General features: G+C 34.1%; 1 protein-coding gene across 2 annotated transcripts; it reads right to left on the reverse strand.

Annotated features, from left to right (window-relative positions):
• Positions 1-1,308: 1,308 nt before the first annotated feature.
• Positions 1,309-13,139, reverse strand: LOC148621505 (uncharacterized). 2 transcript variants are annotated; one of them, XM_088575976.1, is made up of 3 exons: positions 12,565-13,139; positions 9,880-10,713; positions 1,309-1,834 (listed from the first exon to the last, which is right to left on the reverse strand). In XM_088575976.1, exons 2-3 carry the CDS (start codon positions 10,418-10,420, stop codon positions 1,428-1,430), a joined length of 948 nt encoding a protein of 315 aa, XP_088432102.1. In that variant the 5' UTR covers positions 10,421-10,713; positions 12,565-13,139; the 3' UTR covers positions 1,309-1,427. The 2 variants fall into 2 exon arrangements, with proteins under 2 accessions (XP_088432102.1, XP_088432101.1); XM_088575975.1 differs by lacking the exon at positions 12,565-13,139 and having other exon boundaries at positions 1,309-1,792; positions 9,880-10,561.
• Positions 13,140-16,398: the final 3,259 nt, after the last annotated feature.

Genomic DNA, 16,398 nt, shown 5'->3' on the forward strand with positions numbered 1-16,398 from the left:
GAAATTCTGTGAAAAGTCCATCATTTCTTTTTTCAGGTCTGTTATATTTGCCTTTTTACACAAATATGCTTTGTGTTTTGTTGGTTGCTAATATTTGGCATTAACTTGTGATTTCATCCTGACAATTTCATGGTCGCTGACACCGCTTAATGGTTCGCATGATGAGACAAATGTTGGTCTGTTGGTCGCAAAATTGTCCAAGGTGTTATAACCCTTGTTGGGTCGACAAGTTGTTCCAATCCCGCATCATATATTGATGACATTAAGCTTTCGTTGATTTCCTTACGGTAGTTGTTTGCATTTATGTAGCAATCATACCACATCTCCTATTTTTCCATAATTAGTTTTTGACACACTTTAGCATAGGGACTTAAAGCTCAATAATGGACACTACAATTGGTTTGGTCACAGTATTGCATAAATTTGGAATTCAGTTAAAGGTGGAAAAGGTTTTGCTTTACGGGTGTTGCCCCTTTCATACACTATAATTCGAAAACCGTAAGAGGTATATGCAATCTGTTTGAACGACACACGTTTCAAGTTTCATGAGGAACCTAATAAGAAAATTGAAATCGGACGGATAAAAATGTTGATGTTTAAGAGTTTGGCCCCTTTGACCCTGTAAAACGTGAATCCAATAAAAATATGTCGAAATGGGACCAAATATAAAAAAGGTTTTTTTTTTGGGCGTGCCTCAATTCCAAAACGGTTAAAGATAAGTCTACACTATATTTTTGTGGAATTTCAAAGGGACACATTAAAATCTAACTCATAAAGAACATAATCTGCCGTGTCCCTAGAAACAAATTGTCGACATTTCAATAAGATCGGACAAGTTTTACTCAAATTATCGTAAATAAACAAAAGTTAACAAACGCCGCGGACGACGACGACGACGGGTTGATACCATTATACGACCAAACACATTTTATTTTGTGGAGGTATAAAAACGACGACAACTACAGAACTTGTATGTTGGTTTCTTTTGCTGTGTTCTACAAAGGGTCTTGCTCGAACAATCTTTTGAGTATTATACTCAATTAGAATTAGCTTTGGATCTTTCAGCTGTGTGAATGTGAAAATTTGTTCATGAAACATAACTTCTTGAGACAACGTAACGTAGTAGTCCGATGCTTGGAAGCCTTTTTTTTTTTATCATTCTGAGAGTATTTATTAGTCATGTTTCCCGATGTTTTCTATACGTTTTCTATACGCTTCTTAATGTTTTTTGTATGGTTTTTTTTCAGGAGTTTTAGTACAATTATGTACAAAAACAAATAAAAAAACAAAAAAACAAAACAAAGCAAAAACAAACCAATGTATTTTTTATGTACAAAAGTATGATCCACATAACATAAAAAAAACATGTATCGAATCAATCGTGATAGACGTGTTGCTTAACTCGCATTCTACGCGGTGTTTGTAAATCATCCGATAAAACACCCACTGAAAGTGCTATATTTGTTTGAGTTACTGTGTATACTACCAGCTGATGGAGTCTTAGTTCTGACATAAACTTCATCATTTTTCGCGAGTTCTAGATAAACATCAACAGTTCCTGTGTTGTGACCGCTACCAGAGGGGTAAATTCCTGCGGTTGGAGTTTTATTATGCCACAAGTGTGTATACAAAGATGTGCCACTGAGAGATAAACCGACTACGACAAAGTTATATAATCCAGGCTTTGGAGCAATGAACACACCAGTATTTGGATCATAGGCACCTCCTTTATTGGACCATACACCGTCAAACTTCACAATATTTCCCCCTGAATGTGTTGTAGAGAGATATGCTGAAAAAGCGACAACTGGTTGAGATAATTGTTTGCCGACATCTACAAAACACAGAAATAGGATAAATCATCTATTGAAGAGGAATGTGAACAAAGACTTAACGCATCATATACTGTACGTCATGCAATTACAACAAACGTGAACAATACATAATATATATCAATTCTATCAGAGATTCCATTATTTATGTACAAAAAGTTGACTCAAGCATTCCATCATGTATAGAAAATTTTCCCACAGTTATACCAAAAGTTTTATTATCAAAACCTTTCATTTCTCATGCATGTTCAGAATATTTCAATGTTCCCATGAGTATTAGTTGCGAAGAACATGTTTGCATGAGTATTGACAAGTTTGTGTCGAATGGTAGTACGCCAAATTACTATGGCAAATCTTGGAACGCGCTCATACTGTGGGAATTTCGAGAGCGCACTTAGAAATCTTCCAATATTGAATGCTCTATAGGATCTTCACTTTTATAAGTTTATCACAAAATATGCATAATTTTTCTGGGTTTAGATGTTTCCATTTCACAAGGTAAACTCAATTCTAAAAAAAGGACAAGAGGGACGATTAACACTTCTCACTGTTTATTTTCCCTTCTTTTGCTCCATACGGTGTATATATTTTTCAAGTAGTTCGATTTTCCATGTTTGTTGCGATGTTATAGATTATTATGAACGAAATCTCTGTATTACCGGTAAATTGTGAAGTCAAGGATCCGTTACCATAAAGTAGTTAAGACCTTTACTAAATTCATTCATGGATATAAAGATTTGGTACTGAAGTGTGGTTGTACTTGTAACTTAATCAAAATGGGATTTCAGATCCCAGTTTTTATGGTAATGTAATAAATTAAACTCGAAAGTTTAAATATAATCTTATTAGTCTAGAAAACGTGGCATCTTCCCCAACGCGTTGCACCACTATGGTTTGCGGTCAGGTTTTCCGTATTGTAGCCTGACAACCCCAGCATATAACACGCCAGGGGTACCCCATTCCACCACCTGGGACACACAACCCAGTTGCTCTATGGGCAGAGCGCCCTAGCCCCCGGCTAGGGTTCAGAGCACTATTTAGTCGGCTTTTACGACAAGCTTAGCGCTGCTGCAGGCATATTCTTTTAACACCCGGACCTGCACGGGGATTATGTGGGGAATTTCACTATTTTGCAAACTATCACAAAAACTGATAGATGGATGTTTTTTAAAATTCATATAAAGAAAACTGGGATTAACCGAACTTTTTTTCTGGTAGTATTAAAAAACAACTAAAATTCCATTTACATTTCTATAGAACATTTCTCCGCCAATTATCTCCCCTTAAAAGAGGCCTTATACAATAAATTTTGGAGATTTTACCATACAATTTTTTTATGTCAAAAACACTTCAAGTAATTTAAAAATACTGTTATAAAAAAGAAAACATACCAAAAGTCAAATAATTGTTACTTTAGCATTTTAATCTGACACCACCAAAATACGGTCCGGTTGCCTTGCAAATAACATTTGTCTAATGAAGACGTATGAAAAAAAAAACAAAACAAAAACAAACAAAAACAAAACAAAATTAAAAAACGAGTGTATTTCATACTGAGTTACGTTATACTTGGGTTGTATCATGAACACATAAACAAATAGCTTTAAATTATTTTCTTCAATCTGTCTAACATATTATCTACTGAAGCATCATTTTAAGTTCATATTTGAAAAAAAAACATTAATCTATACGGTAACGTCTTTAATATTTATTAGTAAGGGGGACCTTAAAATAATTCTCCGAATTGCCCATGCCTTGTTCTAATGGATAAGACTAAAAAAACACGAATACAGATTGAAATGCATTGCCATTTTCTATTGAAAACAAACATGCAGTAAAATATTCGGTCGTTTGTGTTTGCCGCTGTTACACTCCTTGAGACGTTTAGGTTTTCCTCACGCACGATACACAAACGCACGCGAAACGCTCACCAAACGCACGATAAACGAACGCTCCCAGTGCGCGTTTAAACGCAGATGAATGAACGTTCCTAGCGTGCGTTTAAACGCACGATAGACGAACGCTCATATAAAAATAACAGTTAAATCAAGGAAATAATCAAAGTACAAAAATAAAAAAAAACGATTCTATCGTGTGTTTAAACGAACGCTTGTATCAAGGAGTGTATTATCGTGGGTCGTCTGTAGACACTTGATTTTCTTGCGATAACATAAATATTGGATATTTGACCTTTATAAAATTCATATCAAGGTTTCTAACAAAAAAGCAAGGTTGGTATTGATTTGGGGGTTATGGACCAAAGCATTTTAGAATTATATGTTGGCAAAAGGGTCCAAAACAAGCATTTCCTGGAATTTAACATTTAAACTCCAGTTAAAGTTTTTTTATGTCTATGCTCAATGTTTTTAGTGGAGGTCGAGTTGCTCATTTGCTTTTGTTACTTTGTATGTATGATTTTAGCTACTTTATCTTCTTTGTTGTGTATGTCTTTTTTCCATGTCTGGTCAGTGGTGGGGACAGTGCTACATATAAAAGGGCATAGGATCATGGACAAGGTTCACGGGTTGGGTAAACATTCTCTGCTTTTCTAGAAACACACTCCGAGTTGATATAACTGCTATTATTTTCTACGTCTTCATCTGATAACAAACATTGGATGTGATATGTCTTGCAGACAGATTTGTCTACCGGTACAACTACATACGTGTCATGTATATTAGAAAATGTTTTAGTTACATCGAGATCTTTGAAAACTTATGTAGCATAATGTTGGCACTCATTGTCCTGCTTAGAACCCTCATACGGTTGAAGATTAAAGACCTCACAGTTTCACATACACTTCTTGTTCTCGATTAATCGAATGAAATTTTCTATCATAGCCCACCGCAGCATCCACAATAATTATAATTTATGGAGCGTGGTTCACGGTATTACGTAAAATTGTCGGTTACATGTAACTGAATGGTGCGTGTTTTGTAATTTTTGATTCCACATTTAGATATTGTACAATGTGGTTTGTAATCGCTGGAGCCAAATGTATCATCCAAATTGAATATGTTATTCGTGGACATACTATTGACGATTAAAACAGCGAAAACATTTTAGTTGCAGTAAAGACTCCAGATTTATCATTAGGACAGGAATAAGATAGAAAAAATGAAACTAACAATTTATATTAGTTTCTTGTTGCCATTGTGCAAATTCTTAGCTGTAGATATCAAATGGTTCACATTGAATCAAAATGTACTCTGCACAATTATTGTTGAAATTTTGACAGTAACAATGATACTATCCTTGAGAATTACAAATTATTCAGTGTTTGTGGCGTATGATAAATGAGTTTTTTATGCGCAACTCGGCGGATGTTTCTAGAAAAGCAGAGGACACTTATCCTACCGGTGCACATGGTCCATGACGGAATTGTCCTCTACGATCAAGGTTTGCAAAGGAACAAAACGTTAACTAAAGTTAAAAAAAGATATTTACCTATGTTAGGATCACTGTTGATAGTGTAATGCAAACCATGATGCAATTTGAAACAAATAACATTTGACATATTTTTGTCTGTGTTCAGTCAACCTCTAAATATAATTATATGCCTAAAAGAGTTTTCAGTTAGAAAAAAGTAGTAAATTGAGTTTTACTAAAAACATAGCCGGAAATCAATATATACGAATATTACAATTTGCATGCACTGTACATGGTTTCATAAAGTAGTCAAGTCGATTTTTTCTTCGACTCAAATTTCAACCAATCAGATTTATTAAAATATAAGACGAGGGAGATCTCGCTTTACATATTTAATATTATGCACAAGCAATTTCTTATATCATACACAGTTCTTTGTCATCTACCTATAACTCACATGAATAACGACGAAGTTGGGTAACATTTTACACCTTTGACTCATATCTTGACCTACTCTTAGCAATCGATGGTAAAGGAAAACTATTGACCAAACTTTACGACAAAGGTGATGACTTTTCATTCGGAATTGTCAACTTTCCTTTCATCTGTGGCAACATCCCTCCAGCACCTGCGTATGGAGTGTTCATATCACAGCTCATACGTTGTGCCAGAGCTTGTCAAAACTATGCAGACTTTTTGTATCGCGCTAGAATTTTAACAAATAGGCTTCGAAAAAGGGTTATGTTGCTACAAGACTGAAGTCATAAATTACAGAACTTTTATGGTCGTCATCATGAACTCGTGGATCGCTACAGTGAATCCATCTGCGCCATGAAAACTGATTTGTTCAACGTGTCATAGTTTTCCTTTCCTCTTTCGTCTACCCTGGACTGAACTTTTTATTAGAAACTCGGCAGGTGTTTCTAGAAAAGCAGATGACGCTTACCCTACAGGTACACCTAGTCCATGCTCCCAGTTTTTAGTGGAATCCGAGTTACTCATTTTCCTTTTTTACTTTGTATGTATGATTTTAGTTACTTTATGTTCTTTGTTGTGTATGTCTGTTTTCCATGTCGGGTCTTTGTCCCTGGATTACATTCTTTTGATTACCGCTATAACCTTGGTTCCCTTGATTACTCTTTGCATTCCAGTAGTATCAGCTTTTTCAAAACCTTTTCTTGAAAGTGATATTTTGAGCACTGAACGAGAGAATGAATTCCGTTTGTAACAAGGATAGTAAGCACAATTATTAAATATGACCGAACAATTAACATTCTGATGCAAATGTTTGCAAATTTAAAAAAAAATGCGAATTGTATTTGGTTATCTATCCTGATCAAAATATGTTTCTTAATGAATTTATACCACCAATGTCAAAAAAATGTCCCATGTTCTTATTTATATAGAAATTAATTGTATTCTTTTTTCGGAAACTTTATGAGAGTTCTAACGTTTGTGGTTTCTTTGGCAATATGTGATTATATAATTATCACAGGAAAAATCTGAATATCTATCATTTATTATTTCAATCGAACTAAAATTTGTTAGAATGCCATGTGCTGTCATGTCTTGCGAAATCGTAGAGGATATGGCTGGATTCTTATCAACCTTGATACAAGCATGATTGTGTTTTCTTACAATCTTAGATTAGTGATAAATCTGTTGGCTGAATAAAACATTTCATGTTATATAATATTGCACTTTTACGACCTAAAATATATCATTCACATTAAACATGTGGGATTTTGAAACGTTGTACATTCCTGACTTTTCAGCAAGTTTAAACAATGGTGACATGACGATGGCTGCATGATTTCCTCTTTTTGATGTTTGGTGTGCTGCGCAAATGACAATTTCCTAACTTTCTAAATATTCTAAATCGTCTTTTACGCAAAAGAGCTTATTTTGTAAGTATCATCTCAAGTTCTTTGCGGTAGATGCGATGTATCAAATCCACGAAACTAGGATTATTTAACGATAATACGCCATTTTTATAGCGGAAACTGAGATTAAAGGATCTAGCTAAACGATGTTCCTTCGTTTTGATCAGATCAGCCTTGAAGTTAGCCTCATAAGAGTGAAGGAATAGGTCAGCAAGTAGAGGAGCACAATTTGTTGCTATTGGAATGCCGGCAATTTGTTAAAAAAAAGTGCCCAACACACTGGGCAAATATGCTGTCGATAAAAAATTCCAGCAAATTTGATGATTGATGATTAGGAATTCAACTATTTGCAGATTCAACTATTTAACGTGGTATGTATGGATTCTTGTGAAGTTTAGGAATCCAGTACACAGACGTTAGATCACAACTATCGTCTTTGGTTTTCCACTATCTCTTCTTTGAAGAGTGTAGTGGCAGTATAGGTCTTATTACTGCTATTATTGCTTGCCTTATTATTGCATCTACCTCACATAGTACACATTGAATGTAATACATTTTGCATACGAAAACGGTGTTGTTTTGGAATTTGTCTGCTGGTACAACAACATATTTGTCATGTATAGTAGACAATGGTTGGTACATTGAGGTCTTTGAAAACTGATGTAGCATTGACACTCCACTCATTGACCTACTTAAAATTTTCATACGTTTAACAATTTACCCAGTCTGACAGAGAATCAATCACGGTATATCGTTTTCGATGATGTTTAAATCTCCTGTAATGATGTGACTTTAAAACCATATTTGAATGGAGAGTTTTTACAAGAGCAGTCAGGTGGTTTAGCCTTGAATTCCACAATCTCGTGGTTTTGCAATAACCTTTTATTATTGAAAATTCTGAATGGATGCAATAGGTGAAGCCTAGGAAAATGAAATAATTGGCATTGATTTATCTTTAAAATATGGGAGAATTTTGCTTGTGGCGTTCTTGCGATGGAGGATATAAGCCAAATTATTTGTATCTGTACCATTGTTGACAAACCTTAGTGGAAGAAATTATCGTTTTTGGTCATCTTGACCTTTACACAGACTGGTTTAAAGAGTCTGTGGAAATTAATATCCAAATTGATAACCAAAAGTCTGTATAATTATGAGGTAGGTTCAGAAACAGGAGTATCAAGACTTGTTTTGTGTCGGTATGCCGTGAATCAGAATTATGTTTGATATTGAGACCAGGTTTTTGAGGTAGGGGAGGTAGGGGTAGTATTTTTGAAAATTAATTTTTTGTGGTTTATTTATGTACAAAATAAATTATCTATCAAATGACACTAAACTTTGAGACGCTTTTGACAACATTAGACAAAAACAGTCAATTACAGTAATGTAGTACACTAGTCAAAAACGGTCGACATATATTAAAGTCGTGGTTTCAAGATATTTAATACATTGGATGTTGCTAAATAGTCATGATGCAGACAACCACTCTGAACACGGTCGTGTAGACGACTTTTCATCAATAAAATTACACGAACAGGTTGATTAAAATGCTTCATGATATAAGAGAGAATATGTGAGATTTAATTTCAAAGGACACTCCTTGGTAACAAAAATAAAAATAATAATAAAACAAATGCTTATTACATTGCAATGACTTAAATTCGATAATGAGCCAGTGGTGCGTTTTGTCATATCAAACTTCTATGTAATTTTTACAGTGAGTGGTGTTATACTTGTTTACTTTTTAAATGTCTTAATTTATTAAAGACCTAAATGTTATTATTGTTTTGGAAAGAAAAGGGCAACAATTTATTCCAGTTTAGAAAACAAGCGCAACCATGACGTTTTAGTTTTAGAGTGATATGAGGTCTTCATTCTGTTTCCTGTTTGACGAAATAATGAGAATATTTGTCTTCGAATATTTGGCTAGCACCATCATGATACATCTTAAAATTTATTGCATTTTTTACTACTTTCATTGTTGTCGTTTAACGAGAACGCAGAAAAATAATGTCTGGTATAATATGGATGATAAAGGTACAGTAGCGCACATGTCTGTTCAAATTCGGAGCAGAGGCTTACCTTTATTTCATCGATGCTTAAAGGTGACAATATTTAATATGATTCACTTGGGGGTGGGGAGGGGGTAAAGTGGATGACCGTAACGTCCGTTTGCGACCATTTCAAGATGGCGGAGGAAAATTAAGTTTAGACTAGTGTTGGTTTCTAGGGCGGTCAATTTACCCTCTACATAAGAAACTATAGTGTTTATTTCATTGTAGAATCTCAATTCTTGGGTTTGTATAGAGATGATAGCTGTGCTGTATGGTTACATTTTCACACTTTGACATTTCATTTCGTTACAATTAATTATTAAAATACATAACATATTTTCATGTGCCTTGTCCTGCACTATAGGCTTAAGTGGACATGTAACGATTTCTCTGGCACTTTATCATGGATTAGTGCAAGATGGGCGTCAAGACTGGATGTCAATTGTTAAAAAAAAGTATAAAAAAAATTCTAAATATGTCACAAGTCATGAATGCTATAAACATGTCATGTAAATTAGTCATTTATTGCCTAAAATTATCAAAATAGATACATGTATAATGTATTAATTGCTTTAAATTATTTTGTTTCGAAACATGTTAGATTAATTAAGGCACAAATAGTCCTAACGTGTTGAAATTGAAATCGACACTGATTTAAACATGTTGCCTGTAGAAATAAAGTGGAGGTTAGTTAATACTTTTTTAAATGTAATGTAAGGTTAGTAACTTTTGTATAAAATATACCCTTTTCTAACTGTGTCTGTTTTGTCAACACTTCTGAGATATTTGTCCTATATCCATTGATAACCGATTCAAACGATGACCATAATTCACTTCTCATCATCTGGATAGAAGCATTTCTGTCCTTTTCTGAACCTGTTATTTCGTTCAGTCTAGTTTCAATACGCCTGTCATATAATGTCATTTGATGCTTCGATTGATTTTCTAAATTTTCGGCGACTGTTTCTACTTTGTGCAAAATGTTTTCTTTTGTTTTATCGAATTCAGTTTTCTGAACGTCCATGAAGCTTTCGATAATTTCTTTTAAATTTTCGATTTTGTCAAGCCCAGACTTCAAATCACTAGTCCACTTTTCGATCATGTTTTCATTTTTCTTCATTTTGAACTCCAGTTGTATCAGTTTTTCCAACACCCTTTCTTCAAAGTGATATTTTGAACACTGCATGAGAGCATCGATTCCAATGGTCATTCCATTTGCAGATACAATAAAAACAAAAATGATAATAAATGTACGAAAAATAGCCATTGTGGTAGTATGACACATTATCCTGATCAAATTGTACTCTGTAATCGACAAATTCAGATACAAAATGCTGTACGTCTCAGTAAGAATTGTCTTATATATTGTTACTACTACAGAAATCGTTTTGCTTGTGGTAGCATTACTTCAGTCCACACATAGAAAACTATGACACGTATGAATGCCTATTAGTTGTATTGTTGGTCATAGAACGTCCCATTTTTTCAACTTCAGTGCACAAAATCACGATCGCTGTTTGTTGTGTTTAACTGTCACGTGTCTATTTTTGAATCTGGTAATCTGCTTCACCAATTTGACTGAAAATAAAGTGTCCACTTGTGATAATACCGAAGTACTTTATCCCGGGCACAATTTTTACGACTGTCCCAAGTCAGGAATTTCAGATCTTGGTATGTCTTTCTTCGTTTCACCTTTAGTTTATTTCTATGTTATTTGAGTATATATTTGAGTATATGTTTTTTTAAGACCAGTGGATGGCCTTGGGCTGATATTTTTTATCCCGAAGGGGTTGTTGTCTCTTTGATATATATACACCATACCTATTATCGTAATACTTAACAATTTATATTTGTGGCATGTTGTAATATAAATATAGGAGATGTAGTTTTATAGCCGATGAGACAGTCATCCACCAAATACCAAGAAACAAACAATTACAAATTCTACAGGTCACCAAATGGTCTTCAATGAGGTATAAGACATTTTCGATACATTTATCTTTCCTGTGACTCATAATAGCATTCAAGGGCTACCGTACCATTCTACATGTAGAAATTAAGTTGTTGGTAACTTCAGGGAAAGTGCAGACTTCCTTATCCGAAAAGATGATTGGCGTTGTTAGGTCATTGTTAAGCAGTATTATTTCATCGTATTTGATATCCTCTTAATCCGAAGACATGCATCAGTCACAATTATCAGTGATTTTATAATTGAAAACGACGGACGGTAGAATGCTACACTGACATGTATAACAAAAACATCTGGCATGGGAACATTTTACATTCACTTGGTAGCTTTTTTTAGGTTTAGGACCATAATAAAATCTTTTTTTTTGTGTTCTGTATGGGAATATCAAAATATATTTCTCTTGATATTGCCAAAAACATATTATTTAAGCATTTGTTATCTATGGAGATTATCATAGTCAAGTGAAGACAAAAGAGGTATCATTTTAAGGGTTTTCTTTCTTACATTCGGTCAATAGTCGAACTTGACTATTATTTTCTTAGTAATATTTTGTAACCTGTCAATTGATAGTAATGTATTCCAATAACATTTTCATGATTGACCAAACTTTACGACCAACGTGATGACTTTTCATTCAGAATTGTCAACTCTCCTTTCATCTGTGTCAATATCCCTTTAGCACCTGCGTATGGAGTGTTCATATTACAACTCATACGTTATGCCAGAGCTTGCAGAAACTACGCATACTTTTTGTATCGCGCTAGAATTCTAACAAATAGGCTTCTGAAACAGGGTTATGTTGCTACAAGATTGACGTCATCACTACAGAAGTTTTATGGCCGTCATCATGAACTCGTATATCGTTGCGTTGTATGCATCTGCGCTATGAAAACTGCTTTGTTCAACGTGTCATATTTTCCTTTCTTCTATCGACTTGATGTTTTCATGAGCAACTCGGCGGGTGTTTCTAGAAAAGCAGAGGACGCTTACCTTACCGATGCACCCGGTCCATGGTCCCACTTTTAAGTGGAGTCCGAGTTGCTTATTTGCTTTTGTTACTTTGTATGTATGATTTTAATTACTTTATGTTCTTTGTTGTGTATGTCCGTTTTCAATGCCTGGTCTTTGTCCCTGGATTACATTCTTATGATTATCGCTATAACCTTGGTTTCCTTGATTACTCTTTAACCAAAATTATTTTAAACTATTTGTGTCAAAATTATAAAGAGAAATAAAGTTCTCCTTAAGAACTTTCCAATGCGTTTCTAAACAAAAATTAGTTAAGAATGCAGTATGTTCAGTTGGAAGGGGACATTGAAATACGCCTGTTGCTTTTTGAAATCTCTTTTTTAAAGTGTGCATATTAAATGATTAATTGTTCCTTTCTTATTCATTCTTTGAACTGTATAGGTATCAATGTATAGTATATCTTTGTAAAAATGTACCTTGTTTAACTGTACCTGCTTTGTTACAACTTCCGAGATACGTTGCTTATAGCCATTGGCAGCCGAGTCAAATTCACTCCTCATCAACCCAATAGAAGTATTCTATCTATTTCAGAAAATGTTATTTCCTCCAATTTAGACTCAATACGCTTGTCATACAATGTCACTTGATACATCGATTTATTGTTTAAATTTCTGACTACTGTTTCTACTTTGTGCAAAATGTTTTGTTTTGTTTTATCAAATTTTGTTTTCTGAACATCCATTGAGCTTTCGGTAATTTCTTTTAAATTTTCGATTTTGTCAAGCCCAGACTTCAAATCACTTTTCGATCTGGTTTTCATGGTTCTTCTTTTGAATTCCAGTAGTATCAGCTTTTAAAAAATCTTTACTTCAACGAAGCACTGAATGAGAGAATCAATACCAATGGTTATTCCGTTTGTAACAAGGATAGTAACCACAATTATTAAATATGATAGAAAAATTAACATTCTGATGCAAATGTTTGCAAATTAGAAAAAAAAATGCGAATTGTATTTGGTTACTTATTCTGATCAAAATACGTTTCTTAATCCATTTATACCACACATGTCCCACGTTCGAAATCGCAGAGGACATGGCTCGATTCTAATCAACCTTGATACAAGCATTATTGTGTTTTCTTAAAAGCTTAGATTAGTGATAAATATGTTGGCTGAATAAAACATTTCATGTTATATAATAATGCATTTTTACGACTTAAAATATACCATTCACATTAAACATGTGGGATTTGAAACGTTGCACATTCCTGACTTTTCAGCAAGTTTAAACAATGGTGACATGTCGATGGCTGCATGATTGTCTCTTTTTGATGTTTGGTGTGCTGCGCAAATGACAGTTTCCTAACTTTCTAAATATTCTAAATAGTCTTTTTATGCAAAAGAGCTTATTTTGTAAGTATCTATTGATACCAAAACATTTTTCAAATCATTTCAAGCTGAATGAAAAACTGTTCGTCTGCGTAGATTAAAACAAACATGCCCCAATAAAGGTAAATGACAGTGCATGGCGTATTTAAATTTAAACAAAGATAAGTCACTAATAACCAATTAAGTCGAATATTAAAAGACTTTCTTAATTGATATTTGATAAGAGTTCCTGGCTCAATACAGCAGTATTAGCAAAAGGAGAATACAACCTTGTAGTTTCCCCTGACAGGGTTTGTTTCCATGAATATATATAAAATAGTTTAATCATTTCATTTCATTCTTTTAACTGAAACGTGAGCAATAAGGTTTGATATTCACTCAGTCTTGTGAAGTATCAGATGAGTCTAGTGGCAAACTTTTCCTATACTTTCTCGGATGATACTTATCACGTTATCACTACACAGCTGACATATTGATTGAGTAATCAAAGGAACCAAGTTTCTGGCTTAAATTAAAAGAATGTAATCAAGGGACAAAGACCAGACAGGGAAAACAGAAACAAACAACAAAGAACATAAAAAACCAAAATAAAACATACAAAGTGAAAAAAGTGAATGAGCAACTCGGACTCCACTAAATACTGGAAGCATGGACTTGGAGCACCGGTGGGGTAAGCGTCCTTTAAACAAAAGAGAAAAGGAAAACTATGACAAGTTGAACAAATCAGTTTTAATGGTACAGATGGATACACCCTAACGATCCATGAGTTCTTGATGACGACCATAAAACTTCTAGAGTGATGATTACAAACTTGTAGCAACATAACCCTGTTCCAGAAGCCTAATTGTAAGAAGTTTAGCGCGATACAAAAAGTCTGCGTGATTACGGCAATCTCTGACGTGACATTTGAGTTGTGAAATGAAAACTCCATACGCAGGTGCTGAAGGGATATTACCACAGATGAAGGGAATGTTGAAAAAACAGAATGGGATGTCATCGCATTTGTCGTATAATTTGGTCAATAGTTTTCCTTTACCATTTATCGCTAAGTGTAGGACAAGATGTGATCCTGACATCTCTCTGTAGTATCATTTATCTCAAGTTCTTTGGGGTAGATGCGATGTATCAAATCCCCGAAACTAGGATTGTTTAACGATAATACGTTATCTTTATAGCGGAAATCGAGATTTAAGGATCTAGTTAAACGATGTTACCTGTTTTTGATCAGATCAGCTATGAAGTCAGACTCCTAAGAGTAAAGGAATAGGTTAGCAAGGAGAGAAGCACAATTTGTTGCTATTGGAATGCTGACAGTTTGTTAAAAAACGCGTCCACCACACTGGACAAATATACTGTCGATAAAAAAAATCCAGCAAATTGAAAACATTTTCCCTGGTATATTTTGAAGATGATTTGGAATTATTTTTTACAAAGTATGAGGAATCTCTACCACAAACTACATATGTGTTTATAGGTGTACCTTCTTTTTTGGAGTAACGACGATGTATAATGTTTTTGACTCGGGATTTTAACTGAATATAGGGAATAGAAGTATATAGAGTTGAAAAACCGAAGATTTTAATGCTCTTGATAATAATCTTAAATTCAGGGTTTCAAGAAGCTCATTCGAGTTTTTCAGGATCCACATTGCATTAATACCACTACAGGAGTAACAAGTGTTGTGGTATGACTTGAGACCCTCTTTGACGGTTGGGAGTATAGAAATAAGAAGTTTTGAAAAAAGGCTTGGTGGTACATTTTGCAAATTCAGATATGTAAAGTTGTATTTATGGATTCTTGTGTAGTTTAGGGATCCAGTACATAGACGTTAGATCACAATAATCGTCGTTGTTAGAGATGCGAAAAGAGGATAGCACAAAATCATGGTTATCCACTATTTCTTCTTTGAAGAGTGTAGTGGCAGTATAGGTCTTATTACTGCAATTATTTTTTGCATCTACGTCTGATAATACACATTGAATGTAATACGTTTTGCAGACAAAAACGGTGTTGTTTTGGAATTTGTCTGCTGGTATGACAACAAATTTTTAATGTATAGTAGACAACGGTTTTAAAGCATTGGCGTCTTTGAAAACTGATGTAGCATTGACATTCATTGACCTACTTAAAACTTTCATACGTTTCAAAATTTAAGACCCTAAAGCTTTTACCCAGACTGACAGAAAATCAATGTCTTCTTGTTTTCTTGCTTAATCCATTTTCTTATGTAGCCCTCCACGGCATCCATAAGAACTTAAAAGTTATAATTTTAATTTATGGAGCGTTGTTCACGGTACATCGTTTTTTCGATGATGTTTAAATCTCCCGTAATAATGTGACTTGAAGGATCATATTTGAATGGAGAGTTTTTACCAGAACAGTCAGGTGGTTTAGCCTTGAATTCCTCCATCCCGTAGTTCTGCAATAACCTTTTATAATTGAGAATTCTGGATGAATGCAATAGGTGAAGCCTAGGAATATGAAATAATTGGTATTGATTTATCTTTGAAAAAGAGTGAATTTTGTTTGTGGCGTTTTTGTGATGGAGGATGTAAGCCAAATTATTTGTATCTATACCTCTGTTGACAAACGGTAGTGGAAGAAATGATCGTTTTTATTCATCTTGACCTTTTACACAGACTGGTTTAAATAGTCTGTGAAAATTAATATTCAAATTGATGACCACAAATCATTGAAATAATAAGGTAGGTTCAGAAACAGGAGTGTCAAGACTTCTTTTGTGTCGGTATGCCGTGAATGAGAATTATGTTTGATATTGAGACCAGTTTTGTAGGGGTAGGGGGAGTATTTTTGAAAATGATTTTTTGTTCTTTATTTATGTACAAAATAAAATACCTACCGAATGATGCCAAATATGAGACGTTTTAGCTGAGCAATAATTTGTAGATTCAAATTTATGTGATTATTTTCATTTATT

Source organism: Perna viridis, chromosome 3 (genome assembly GCF_037379345.1).
Source record: "Perna viridis isolate PV_CMFRI_1.1 ecotype Kerala chromosome 3, ASM3737934v1, whole genome shotgun sequence".
NCBI classification, from domain to species: Eukaryota; Metazoa; Mollusca; class Bivalvia; order Mytilida; family Mytilidae; genus Perna; species Perna viridis.

Excerpts from the sequence above, each read along its gene's own strand:
- LOC148621505 (XM_088575976.1), bottom strand. The coding sequence starts at position 10,420 with ATGTGTCATACTACCACAATGGCTATTTTTCGTACATTTATTATCATT. Across the intron at positions 1,835-9,879 it reads ACAGACACAGTTAGAAAAGG|ATGTCGGCAAACAATTATCT; the intron begins GTATATTTTATA and ends TGTGTTTTGTAG.